A 14,329-nucleotide genomic window follows, 5' to 3' on the forward strand; every position below is an offset into this window, starting at 1 on the left:
CATTTCTAGGCAGTTTCCTAGGGCCTGGAGAGTCTAGGGGCCTTGCTCTTACTAAAAAAAAAGCTAGATGACCATCAGTGGTGGGCACAAAAACTACTTTCCTAGGACCCCATTTCATCTTAATCCATTTCTGATTGTGCCACCTGATGGCGGTGTGCACAGTAACAGTTTACCAAAATCAGCTTTCATCGCCTCATGTCTATTTGGTAAATTACTTTGAAATTGTAGCCTTGTTTCTACAGAATGGTATGAAGGTTATTGGCACAATTCTAAATATTGAAGTAGATACAAAGGCTGTCAGTAATCAGTAAGCACATACTGCAGCCATAGCAGCACACTTGATCTGTCACATTACACATGAAGGAACAGGCTTACTCACCAACAGCCAGATGGGTCGCTTCAGAGCCGACAGAAGCTGGAATGAATTGGAGGTAACAGAGTTGGCTCCTGCACACCACACATGTGAGAACAGCCAGGGTTCATTAACCACAAAGAGGTTCACAGACACATTGTCCCGACGATATGACCTAGGTGAGCAGAAGAGGAATACAATAAGCTAAGCAACAGGATTGAGAAGTTTGCCAGATAATGCGCACTTTTGTTGCACCATTCTGTAAAGAGGAACGCTACTACCAACCCCACACCTACAAAATAGCAAGTCATTTAAAATTCAGAAATTCTCTTGGGGATATTACTAAATCTACCCTGCAGCAATATTCTTTTGGTGGGACCAGGGAGAGGTATGAAGATACACTCATGGTAAAGTTTTGTGTGAATTACAAGCAGCCATATGACTACAATGTAATGTATCTTCTACTATTGGCCATTTTGGGATGCAGCAGCAAGCCTGGCATTAAAGAGAATCTGTATTGTTAAAATCGCACGAAAGTAAACATACCAGTGCGTTAGGGGACATCTCCTATTACCCTCTGTCACAATTTCGCCGCTCCCCGCCGCATTAAAAGTGGTTAAAAACAGTTTTAAAAAGTTTGTTTATAAACAAACAAAATGGCCACCAAAACAGGAAGTAGGTTGATGTACAGTATGTCCACACATAGAAAATACATCCATACACAAGCAGGCTGTATACAGACTTCCTTTTGAATCTCAAGAGATCATTTGTGTGTTTCTTTCCCCCCTGAGGGGGGAGTGCATAGCAGAACCACAACACTGAAGAACTTGGCAGCCTTCCAGACACAGGCTGACAAGTCTGACAAGGGAAATATACATTGATTTATTACAGAGACTTTGATAGTGCAAAGTGCTGCAGTAAGCCAGAACACATTAGAATAGCTTTTGGAACTTGTAGGATGATAAAAAACAGGATGCAATTTTTGTTACGGAGTCTCTTTAAGAACACATAGAGCACACATGCCAAAGTGAAGAATATGGCCAGATATCTGCCATGCCAAGTCTAATCTCAAATAAGTAAGGGCAAAAAGAGGCGGCACAATCAATATTTGTAATATCCTCTGCAATGCAGTGCAAGCAAAAGTGTTCAACAAAGGCAGGATCCACACCACCTCAACCCAGGGCCGGGCCGAGGCAGAGGCAAGAGAGGCTCCAGCCTCAGGGCGCAGAGTAGGAGGGGGCGCACAACTCACACAGCTATCATTCCCTTATTGTGTTTGAAGCAGAGAGAAATAAGAAAATGATACATGGCAGTAACTGCAAGCCAGATATTTAGAGAGTAAGGTGTTGGGGGCCCTGGGGTGCCTCAGTCTAATAGCAATCAGTGTGTGACAGCTGGGGTGGGAGGGATGGGGGGCGCACTTTGGTGTCTCAGCCTTGGGTGCTGGAGGACCTTGTCCCAGCTCTGCCTCAACCACTCTCAAAGATCCTTTAATCCTAAACAATTTTACCAGAAAATGGACTCTGAAATGGTTTACTCCTGACTGTATATATCTGTCATGACTATCATCTGAATGCCTGATTTATAGTATGGTTGGATGTGTGAGAGGAGATGGGTATAATAATGTCCCAGTTGTGAGTGGCTGGATAAAGTACTGGCTAAAGGCTCTACCTTTGACATGGGAGACCAGGGTTTGAATCCTGGCTAAGATCAGTACCTATTCAGTAAGAAGTCCTTGGGCAAGACTCTCTAACTCTGCAGGGTAGCCTCTTGAGTGCGCTCTTAGTGGCAGCAGCTCTTGAGTGCTTTGAGTCCAACAGGAGAAAAGTGTTACACAAATGTTAGGATTATTGAGTGCTCTTTTAATGGATATACTGTATACACAATCTGAGGACTGTGCACGAGTATTCCTTTTTCTTATACAGAAGATGAATGCTCTGTGGAAAACCTAGAGATAAGTTAGGAAACAGAGGCCTTTCAGTACAAAATACTTATAATTGTTGGTACTTCATACTCCCAAGCAGCCCTATAAAGCGCATTCCTTGACAGTATTCACTGGGTATTTTGCCAGGATTGGCTATTTCACCATGCAGCAAATTATTTCACCAATTTTTTAGTTACAGAAATTGTGCAGTATAGGAAAGGTATTATTTTCACAGTTACTGCATGACTTCAAAATAGTGTGGTATGGAGAGATGGTGGCACTACAGCTACAGGCGCGTGCATGGAAGATGCTTTAAAAATACCTGTCAGGCTCGCTGGACGGTTCCCTCACCATGCTCTGACCATAAACAACAATGTGCCACAGCCTCCATAGAAGCACAGAGTGCACAACACGGCCATAAGGCTCAATTTACCTGCACCCATCGCTACTGCCCACCTGCCTGGCTGTGCACACCACATTTTCTTTAATACCACAATGTGTTTCTATGTCATATTTTGCACAATAAACAAGCCTACTGAGCAGTGCCGACCTCTCCGCTCTCCTTCAAAATCGTGTATTGTGACAGAAATATAAAACCTCTAGATCAGTGATGGCGGACCTTTTGGGGACCGAGTGCCCAAACTGCAGCCCAAAAGTCGCTTGTCTATTGCAAAGTGTCTGCCGGGGGGTGGGTGAGTGGCAGAGAGGCTCCCTAGGCTGCTGTGGGGTGGGTTAGTGGGAGAAGGGCTCTCTGGGCTGCTGTGTTCAGGCTCCATGGGCTGCTGTGGGGTGGGTGGGGGGCTCCATGGGCTGCTGTGGGATGGGTGGGTGGCTACATGGTCTGTAGTGGGGTGGGTGGGAAAGTGGCTACATAGTCTGCTGTGGGGTGGATGGGTAAGTTGCCTCCACAGGCTGCTGTGGGGTCAGTGGCCTCCACTGACTACTGTGGGGTGAGTGGCTTCCACAGGTGGGCTGTTGTGGGGTGGGTGGGTGAGTGGCCTCCATAGGCTGCTGTGTTATGGAAAACTCATATCAGGGCCCCTCTCCTGCCACCGTGCTCCTCCATAGTGCTGTCGCTGCAGAAGAAACAACTTCACACTCACTTTCCCTGGCTCTGGGCTCCATCAGATGCTAAAGCTGCAGGTCCACGCTGTCCCCTCTGCACTGCCGCGCACAATCAGGAAGTAGTGCGAGCGGCAATGCAAAGGAGACAGCGTGGACCTGGAGCTCTAGCGTCTGATGGAGCCTGGAACCAGGGAAGGTGAGTGTGAAGCTGTGGCAGCACTATGGAGGAGCACGGTGACAAAAGAGGGGCCCCAAGGAGAAGAGGGAAATAAGTCGCCCCCCCCAGGCAACATTCAGGGCACACCGTCCATGCCCTGCCCCTGACAACTGGGGCACCGTGGGTTGGGCCTCCCGATCCAACCCCTCCAGGCATCCGGCCAGATCGTCGGCAGTGGCGACGGGACACAGCTAGTGATGGCTCGACTTTGGATTCGCGAACATCGAACGCGAACTTCCGCAAAAGTTTGTGTTCGCGCGAACCATGCGAACTGCAGTAGACTTCAATGGGCAGGGGAACTTTGCAAAATACAAACACTGTTTCTGGCCACAAAAGTGATTGAAAAGATGTTTCAAGCTGTCTAACACCTGGAGGGGGTCAGTGACTACAAGAGAATTTTTTTTCTTCAAAAACACCTTATAGTTTTTAAGAAAATCGATTTTAAAATTCTCCTTCTGACTGTGGGAAAATGACATGCCCGCCGACTTTAGCTAAGTCCCCTTACATAGTAGAAACACCAAATTTGCAGGGTATGTAGAGGGGGACAGTGACTACAAGAGGAAAGAAGAACAGTGGGAACAATAGGAAAAACATTTTTCAAAAAGACCTTGTACTTTTTGAGAAAATCGATTTTAAAATTTCAAAGAAAAATAGTATACATTTAAATGTGTAAATGACAGTTCTTAGGGAAACAATTCCCACCGACTTTAGCAGTTAATAGCAAAGGCCCCTTACATCCTAGCAACACAAATGTGCAGGATATGTTAAAAAGCTAGCGGGAAACAATAATTAAATTTTTTTTGTTATGTTCAGAGAGTGAGAAATTTTCCCGAACAAATGACGTGGGGACCCCCCTGCCGAGCTCTCCCTTGTCCCCTGAGCAGGCTGGGATAGCCAGAATGCGGAGCCCTGGCCGTGTGGGGCTTTGCACCCTGAGCTATACCAGCCCGCATGGTCCATGGTATGGGGGGACTCCGGGGAAGAGGGGCGGCCAAGCCTTCCCCTCTCCCCCGAGCCCTTGTCCAATCCATGGACAAGGGGCTCTTCCCCACCTCCGGTGCCCCAGGAGGAGGTGGGGGCGACGACTCCTGGGGGGGGGGTTCACGGTGGCATCTGGGAGGAGGTGGGGGCGATGACTCCCTGGGGGGGGGGGGGTTCATGGTGGCATCTGGGAGTCCCTTTAAGAAGGGAACCCCAGATGCCCACCCCCCTCCCAGGAGAAATGAGTATAGGGGTACAAAGTACCCCTTACCCATTTCCACAAAGGGTTAAATGAAATAAAAAACACGACGACAAAAAAAGTCCTTTAAAGAGAACCCGAGGTGGGTTTGAAGAATATTATCTGCATACAGAGGCTGGATCTGCCTATACAGCCCATCCTCTGTTGCTATCCCAAACCCCCCTAAGGTCCCCCTGCACTCTGCAATCCCTCATAAATCACAGCCACGCTGCTGACAAACAGCTTGTCAGAGCTGGCTGTGTTTATCTCTATAGTGTCAGTCTGCTGCTCTCCCCGCCTCCTGCAGAACTCCAGTCCCCGCCTGCATCCCTTCCCTCCCTGCTGATTGGAAGAAAGGGACGGGGGCAGGGACCGGAGCTATGCAGGAGGCGGGGAGCAGCTGAGACTGACACTACAGATGTAAACACAGCCTCACAGCACGGCTGTGATTTATGAGGGATTGCAGAGTGCAGGGGGACCTTAGTGGGGTTTGGGATAGCAACAGAGGCTGGGCTGTATAGGCAGATCCAGCCTCTGTATGCAGATAACATTCTTTAAACACACCTCGGGTTCTCTTTAATGCCCTTAATTAACCAGAAATACTTACCTGTACCTTTAAAAAAAAAGTTTGCACGCCAATATCCTCTCATCTTGCGATTTTCAATTAAGTTGATTGAAGATCTCCGACAAGCTATACTAATTAGTATAGCAGAGAATGCGTCCGCATAGGATGCATAGCGCTGGCTCCTGCTGTCCTCCCCGCCTCCTCACCTTTCACCCTCACCTAGCCTGGCACCTGGTGCACCCATGGTTGCACCAGGTGCCAGGCTAGGTGAGGGTGACAGGTGAAGGCAGGTGGGGAGAGACAGCGGGAGCCGGCAGCTATGCGTCCTCACAGGACGCATTCTCAGCTATACTAACTGGTTCATCATGATCCGGTTCTTTTTAATGACTTGAATCGAATGAATCGGTTCTCATTCGATTCAATCCATTAAAAAGAACCGGATGATGATGAACCAGTTAGTATAGCTGAGAATGCGTCCTGTGAGGACGCATAGCTGCCGGCTCCTGCTGTCTCTCTTTACCTGTCATTAGTATAGATCGTCGGAGATCTTCAATCAACTTAACTGAAGATCACAAGATTAGAGGATATTGGGGTGGGACATTTCCAAGGATAATGGCGTGGGAACTTTTTTTTTTTTTTTTTTTAGGGCACAGGTAAGTATTTCTAGTTAATTTAGAACATTAAAGGCCTTTTTTTGTCATCATGTTTTTATTTCATTTAACCCTTTGTGGAAATGGGTAAGGGGTACTTTGTACCCCTATATACTCCTTTCTCCTGGGAGGGGGGTGGGCATCTGGGGGGTAAATTTAGACTCGCTTCATAGTCTCTTTAAATGTATACTATTTTTCTTTGAAATTTTAAAATAGATTTTCTCAAAAAGAATAAGGTCTTTTTGAAAAAATTTTTTTACTATTGTTCCCACTGTTCTACTTAACATTCACATGAAAAATTGGTGTCTCTGGCATTTAAGGGGGCTTTGCTATTAACCGTTAAAGTCGGCGGCAGTTGGAACATTTCCCACACTCAGTACGAGATCTTTAAAATTGGTTTTCTCAAAAAGTATAAGGTCTTTTTGAAAAATTTGGTGTTTCTACTATGTAAGGGGACTTTGCTATTAACCGCTAAAGTCGGCGGGAGTTTAAATTTTCCCACGGTCAGAAGGAGAATTTTAAGATTGATTTTCTTAAAAACTAAAGGTCTTTTTGAAAAAAAAAAAAAACATTTCCTCTTATACCCACTGTCCCTATTTACATACCCTACAAATTTGGTGTTTATAGCATGTAATGGTGCTTAGCTATTAACCTTTAAAGTCAGCGCCATTAAAGTCTATAGGAAAAATGCAAACACCAGCTTTTTTGAAAAAAAAAAAAAAAAAAAAAAAAAAAAAAAAAAAAAAATCGCATTTTGCGGCGAATGCGAACCGCTGAGATTCACGTGCAAAAGTTCGCCGGCAACCCGTTCGGGCCATCTCCAGACACAGCATGCATGCCCACAGAGATGGCTCTGAGTGCCACCTCAGACACGCGTGCCATAGGTTCGCCACCGCTGCTCTAGATTGTCAGCTCTCAAGGGCAGGGACCTCCCTCCTATCATTTCTTATTTTGCTGTAATTTACCATATGAACGTGTCCCAATTTTAGTGATTTATCTGATTTAACTTCATGATATATATATAGTATATGTTCCCCAATATTTGTTTTGTACTATGTACAGTGCTACAGAAGATGTTGGCGCTATATACATAAAAAATAATGAAAACAATAATAAAAACAGCAGCGTTACATAAAGTTGACGTATGTATTTATAAAATGACACATCTACTTTTGACAAAGCTGCCTTACCGGATCTCGGGCACGCTCAGATTTGTGTAAGACAAATTCACAGCATCCAGTGTGTCATTTTTTTCCATCCTTCTTCCATAAATCTGCTGGAAACCTGGAGCTCTCTGAATGACTTCTTCCCGGTATTCATCAGGCAGCCACAAGATCTTTCAAGAGCAAAAGACAAGTGAACAGTTAGTACTTCAAATGTTTAAACTGAATGGAACTGAAATCAATGGCAATGCCCAGACCAGCAAAAGGGAAGAGGCATCAACCTGCCAGTTTATAAAGGTCCATAACCATACCAGAGCATACTGAACATGATCGTGTTACTTCTTGTATGAAAACAAGTAACATTTCAAAAAACTGGAATCAAGAAAAAGAGAGGCTACATCTAAAATAGGTGTCTATATGTTCACTAAATCTTTTTTTTCTTTTTATCTGGTCTAAGTGCTTTTGCCTAACTGCAGGAACTGTGTAGTGCCAGCAGGATTGTGGGAAGGTTCTTCTTTTTTTAGCTACAGTAACAAGCTTATCTCAGCATACTAATAACAGAAAACTGCCTATGTCGGATGAGATAAGGACACTATGACCGGAAGGTAATTTAATTCCCTGCCAGGGGCATAGCAATAGGGGGTGCAGAGGTTGCGACCTTATCGGGGCCCTTGGGCCAGAGGGCCTCGAAGGGCTCCCCCTCCCTAAACTGCAGTATTAGCTCTCTATTGGTCCTGTGCTCATAATAATCACTTCTATAGATACTTTGAATAGTAGTTATCATTAACAAACTGTTCCCCATCCCCTTCTTGCATCTCTGACATTGTAGCTGCCATTGGCAGGTTTTGGTGTGCCATATCAATTATGTGTAGAGTGCATGGGGGGCCTCAACGTAAAACTTGCATCGGGGCCCACAGCTCGTTGGCTACGCCACTGTCCCCTGCCCTTTGAAGAGTTTACACAGTGATATAGACCTGTTGTGTAGGTGATTTATGCTGTGAGAGGGACTTTAAGCTGTGGCAGTAAGGATGGAAAATTTACACTGAGCTGGGTTGATAAAAAAAAAAAAAAAAAAGAAAGAAAAGAAGGCATAAGTGATGTTACTTTTGGTATCACAGAGAAACAGTAAAGTACTTTTTTTCTTTCTCTGCCTGAAAGAGTTGAATATCAGGTATGTAAGTGGCTGACTAAGGCCTAGTGCACACCGAGCGGTTTTTGGAGCGATCCGCCGGCCGCATCCGCCTGGAAAAACGCTTAGTTAATGCATTGCAATGGGATGGTGCACACTGGCGGTTTGAGGTTTCTGCCAAGCCGCAAACGCGCCTCCTGCTACGCGTTTGCGGATTTAGGAAGCGTTTCGTCCTCAATGTAAAGTATAGGAAAAACGCAAACCGCTCTGAAAAACGCTACTTCAGAGCGGTTTGCCAGGCATTTTTGTTACAGAAGCTGTTCAGTAACAGCTTTTACTGTAACAATATGTGTAATCTGCTACACAAAAACGCACCCAAATCCGCTAGGTATGTTTAGAAAACCTCTCTAAACATACCTAGAATCGCTCTGAAATCAGCTCCCAAAACCGCTAGTGTATTGCGGATCTGCTAGCGGTTTTGGTGTGCACTGGGCCTAAGGCCTGGTGCTCACCAGAGGAGTTTTTCTGAGCGTTTTGAGTTTTTAAATCTGCTGCTAATGTTATCTTATGTGTCTGTGCACACTGGAGCAATGAGGTTTTGTAAAAAAAAACATAGCATTACATTGGGAAGAGCTTTTGAAACCTCTAAAAGCTCTTCCCAATGTAATGCTATGGGTTTTTTTTACAAAACCTCATTGCTCCAGTGTGCACAGACACATAGGATAACATTAGCAGCAGATTTAAAAACTCAAAACGCTCAGAAAAACTCCTCTGGTGTGCACCAGGCCTAAGTCCTGACTCAAACAGGAAGTGACTACAGTGTGACCCTCACTGATAAGAAATTCCAACTATAAAACACTTTCCTAGCAGAAAATGGCTTCTGAGAGCAAGAAAGAAATAAAAAGGGGAATTTCATATCAGTGAGGGTCACACGGAAGGAGACAGAGATGGCACAAAGGAACAAAGAAGGATGCTCAAGGCACAGAGGTGTCAGCTGCCTGCAACTTATGCCAAGTAGATGCAGCAGAAGCAAGTAATAGAACACCCACAGAGGGTGTGGCTTAGTCTGGGATGGGGCTCAATTTGGGGCAGGGCTTAATCCTGCAACATGGCGCCCCCCAGGACCAATGGCACTCCAGGAAATGGCCTGTACTGCTTATGCCTAGGGGCGCCCCTGCATGCGTGGAATGCTTCAGATTTCACACTAGTAAAAAAAGGACCCATAAGAAGGGCAACAAAAAAAAAAAATCAGATCCAGGAAAGTATATAGACCTGTAAGCTTAGACTCTTTAACAACATTTTCAGCCTTATTTCTTCTATCCTAGAAGTTCCTATACCTGTTCTAATGTGGTCTGGCTTACGGCAGCCTTTTCTAGTTGCACTGTCTCTGTAATATATGTAATATTATTTTCTTTGTCAAGCTTTGTCGATCCAGGGAGGAATGGGCTGCCTCTGTTGTAATAAATACAAGGCATGCACGCCCCCTGCAGGCTCTGTGTGCTTTGTTTACTCCTCACTCTCTGCTCTCAGTTTCAGACAAGACTGATGCAGTTTGTGAGGCTGAGGGGGGGGGGGGGAGCTGCCTGTCACATGCATGCCACACTGTGACTGCTCCCAGTCTCATCAGGAAAGGTTAGATAAACTGGGCTTATTTACTCGGGAGAAGACATTGAGGCTGGGTTCACATATGACATAGCATGAAAAAGTAGCGTTTTAGGATGGTGCATTTGCGATTTTCGATTGCGTTTTTACCGCGTTTTTGGTGCGTTTCGTATCTGCATTTTTTACGCAGATGCTTTTTTTATGCGTATTGCGTGCGTTTTAATGCATTTGCGGGTCGCTAATTTAAAGCGCATATACATTTTGTATGCTTTTTTTTTTATGCAGATCGCTAGGAAGACAACATGAAGCGGAAACTCATCAGAAATCTTTAAGCTTTAACAAAAAAAGCATTAAAAAACGCAATGCATATGCGTTACCATAGACTTTCATTATGTGTGTTTTGGCAGTCAGCCTGCATATTATGCAACACTACCAGCGTTTCCGAAACGCATACTGTACAATGCAGTGAAACGCAGCTTCTTCTGCGTCCCATAGACTAACATTGCTGCATAAGGCTGCATTTCCACTTGTGCGGTGCGAATCGCCACGGTAAAAATTTGCATGCGGATGCGAATTTCGCATGCGGTTCTATGTCAATTTTCATGCGAATTTGCATGGATGACGATGTATGCGAATTTAACCATGGCAGAGCTAGTGTGCTTTTCCATTGTTTCTATGCGAATTCGCATGAAAATTTGTATACACAAACCTCATGCGAATTTCCTATTAAATACATTGTGTGCGATTCGTATAGCGGTATGCGAATTCTGATGGCTCTGCCATGCAAATTTTTTCTGCACAGAAAAACGCAAAGGAATCCTGACAAGTGGAAACAGTCCCATTCACTTGTATTGCTATGCGAATTTGCATGCGGAAAACATATGCAAATTCGCGATAGTGGAAATGGGCCCTAAAACGCAGTGTTTCCCGCTACACTAGCGTTTCTGCTATGTGTGCACCCAGCCTCAAGAGGAGATCTAATTAACAGGTACAAATACATCAGTGGGTAATATAAAAGCTTGGCAGATAAGTGTTTTGTCCCTAAGCTTGTGCAAAGGGCATGATCTGGAGGAAAAAAGGTTTTTTGCTATCTATTTAGGAAAGAGTTGAATGTATTATCAAAGGCAGTACACCCAAGGCTATTACTAGGTTATTCTCTGCGGTATTTAGACAGGGATTTTATCTGATTGCCATCTAGAGTTAAGCCGTAATTTGCTTCTCATTTAGGGCTAATTGGTCCAAGCCATGAAAGGTTTTTTTCGTCTTCCTCTGGATCAACAGAGATATGTGAGGGTGCAGGCTAGTGTTGTACCATATTTTATGGTTCATTGTGATGCATGTATGTCTTTTTTCAACTCAACTAACACTGAAGGCAGCTTTTGAGGCATGTCTCCAAAACTACTGCTGCTTCGGCCACTGTTGCAGATCCTATGCTATTTGCAAACCACATTAGTGCACTACAACTAGGAGATAGAAAAAGTTAAGTTTTGAGAACTAATTTACAGTATAGTTAATATGGTTGGCAAAAAAAACAAAAAACTTTGCAGCTTAAGTTTGGAACCAGAAGAAGGCATAATCAAATGTTTTGGGTAACTGTGGTTAATTTTACCTCATAGGTGGTTATGGCCCTTTGCCAGATGTTATTCTCACAGCTAGGTAAATGCAATAAGTCACACCACTTGACAATCCTGCTAGCTTTCCACCCAACACCAACAAGCAACTTTCACTGTATGGGGCAGTGTTAAATCAAACTACAGCAGTCAGATGAATTGCCTAGATGAAGCTACACCTTTACCATCTTTAGTAATGGAAATCTTGGCCATTAGTAGTTGTAGTTAGATATGGCCCGAACGGTTCACCGGTGAACGGTTCCCGGCGAACTTCCGTGGTTCGCGTTTGCGGTCAACCGCAAACTTTTCCGGAAGTTCGATTCGCCCCCATAGTGCATCATGAGGGTCAACTTTGACCCTCTACATCACAGTCAGCAGGCACATTGTAGCCAATCAGGCTACACTCCCTCCAGGAGCCACTCCCCCCCCCCCCCTTATAAAAGGCAGGCTGCTTCAGGCATTGGACTCACTCGTGTGCCTGCAGTAATTAGAAAAGGGAGAGCTGCTGTGCAGAGACCTATAGGGAAAGCTTAGCTTGCTCCTTGCTGATTGTTATTGCTAAAAAAGCACCCCTCAACAGCTCTTTTGAGAGCTAATCTTGTTCTTGTGAGCCATTTTTATTTATTTTTTTGTGGCCCACTTGCATTATATACAGCCCTGTCAGTCAGTCGCAGCTGGCCCTTGGCCCCTTGGTGGTATAATTATTACTACTGTGCCAGGTGCACATTGTAATACCCATCACTGCATATACCTACCTGTTGTTCACAGTGCACCCACCTACCTATGTGAGCGCATGCTGTGTGATATTCAATACCACCAGCCACTGTACATGTTCACGGTACGTGTGTGTGACAGGTGCACATTTGTAATACCCATCACTACATACTGTATACCTACCTGTTGTGTTCAGTGCACCCACCTACCTACGTGAAATATACCACTCCGTGCATACCTGTGTGACTGCACATTGTATTAGTCAAGTCAGTGCATACTGGTAGAGGCAGACCCAGAGGAAGGCCACCCGGCAGGTCTGTGCGAGGTCGTGTTGCTGTAATTTCGTGCGGCCCTGGACCAAAGTACAGTGCTCAGAAGAAGGCACGTCCCATCAACTCCCAAGATTGTCAGGACATGGTTGACTATTTAACACAGAACACCTCATCTTCTGCAGCCACCAGCTCTACTATAAGCACCACATCCGCTGCGTTTGACACTTCGCAGGAGTTATTTTGTGGGGAAATCACTGATGCACAGCATTATTGTTCCAACAAGATGAACGCGCTAAGCAAGTTACACCACATATGTCTGAGTTAGGCGACACTACGGATGTAACGTGTGAGAAGGATGATGAAGTACCTGCTGTCGGAGGTGTCTGAGGCAAGCGAAGCTGGGCAAGATGATTATGATTAGGACGATGATACGAATGCCACGTTTGTTCCCAATAGAGGAGATGAACAGGGATACAGTTCAGAGGGGGAGTCAGAGAGGAGTAGGAGGAGACGAGTTCCTAAAAGAAGAATGGGGGAGCTCGTCGTCAGAAAGAGCTGGTGTCAGTGTCCGGCGCCATGCATCGCCACCTATGGACAGCCAGCCAACATGTCCTTCAAAGTCAGCTGCTGATGCCACCATAGTGCCATCACCCCAGGGGGGCTCAGCGGTTTGGTAATTTTTTAATGTGTTTGCCTCAGATCAGAGCAATGCCATCTGTGCTCTCTGCCTCCAAAAATTGAGCCATGGAAAGGCAAACACCCAGGTAGGGACAACTGCCTTACGAAGGCACAAGCAGAAAAGGCACAAACTGCAATGGGAAGAGCACCAGAGGAAAAGCAGCACACAAAAGAAAAGCCACCCTCCTTCTCCTCTTCCTCCTTCAGGTGCAGCATCTTCAGCCACTTTCTCTTTTGCACCTTCATAGCCACCCTCCTCCACTCCGCCTCTGACCTTGAGCGGTTCCTGCTCCTCTGCCCACAGCAGCCAGGTGTCCGTGAAGGAAATCTTTGCGCGGAAGAAGCCAATCTCTGCCAGTCACCCCCATGCCTGGCGTCTGACAGCTGGCTTGGCGGAACTGTTAGCTCGCCAGCTGTTAACATACCAGCTGGTGGACTCTGAGGCCCAGAGGCGTATCTATAGTGGTGCAGGCATGGCTCGTGCCATGGGCGCCACAGCACCATGGGCGCCTTGCCTGCCCCTGTTCTGTAACCCATGCCTGCCCTTGTGCAATGCCTGCACCTGTGCTGAGTCCCATGCCTGTCCCTGTACTGCACCACCATGCCTATCCCTGTGCTGAGCCACCATGCCTGCTCCCATGCCTCTCTGTCACTCAGATCAGATTCATTCTGTTATCTGGGGAACATAGTTGCTTAATTTATGTATGTAGGGTGCACTTGGCTTAATGTTAGAAAAGAGGACAGAGAGGAAATAAGAACAGATATTTCCCAAAAAGTATCTTCAGCAATACCTAGACCCAAAAAACATAGGCAACGGTGTCATATACACAAGAAAAGATGCTGTTTTTAAAGGGGAAGGGGGCTCTGACCAGGTGTGTGTGTGTGTGTGTGTGGGGGGGGGGGGGGGTGCAGTTTCAATGTTTGCCATAGGTACTATATTACCCAGATACGCTCCTGCTGAGGCCTTCCGTAAATTTGTGGCCATCGGGACACCGCAATGGAAGATATCAGGCCGCAATTATTTCTCTAAAAAGGCGATACCCAAACTGTACCGTGAAGTTGAGAAGCAAGTGGTGTAATCTCTGGCACACAGCGTTGGGTCAAGGGTCCACCTGACCACGCATGCCTGCTCTGCCAAGCACGGTCAGGGCAGGTACATTACCTACACA

General features: G+C 45.7%; 1 protein-coding gene across 3 annotated transcripts in view; it reads right to left on the reverse strand.

Moving 5' to 3' along the window:
• The window catches only part of GDPD2 (glycerophosphodiester phosphodiesterase domain containing 2), a 161,512-nt gene that overhangs the window by 15,637 nt on the left and 131,546 nt on the right, over positions 1-14,329 (reverse strand). For all 3 annotated transcript variants that reach the window (XM_068247629.1, XM_068247630.1, XM_068247628.1), the window contains exons 12-13: positions 7,183-7,328; positions 380-527 (exon numbers count right to left, since the gene is read on the reverse strand). In XM_068247629.1, the coding sequence (XP_068103730.1) occupies positions 380-527; positions 7,183-7,328 (294 nt within the window). The remainder of the gene's footprint in view (positions 1-379; positions 528-7,182; positions 7,329-14,329) is intronic.

Source organism: Hyperolius riggenbachi, chromosome 8 (assembly GCF_040937935.1).
Source record: "Hyperolius riggenbachi isolate aHypRig1 chromosome 8, aHypRig1.pri, whole genome shotgun sequence".
Classification (NCBI taxonomy): Eukaryota; Metazoa; Chordata; class Amphibia; order Anura; family Hyperoliidae; genus Hyperolius; species Hyperolius riggenbachi.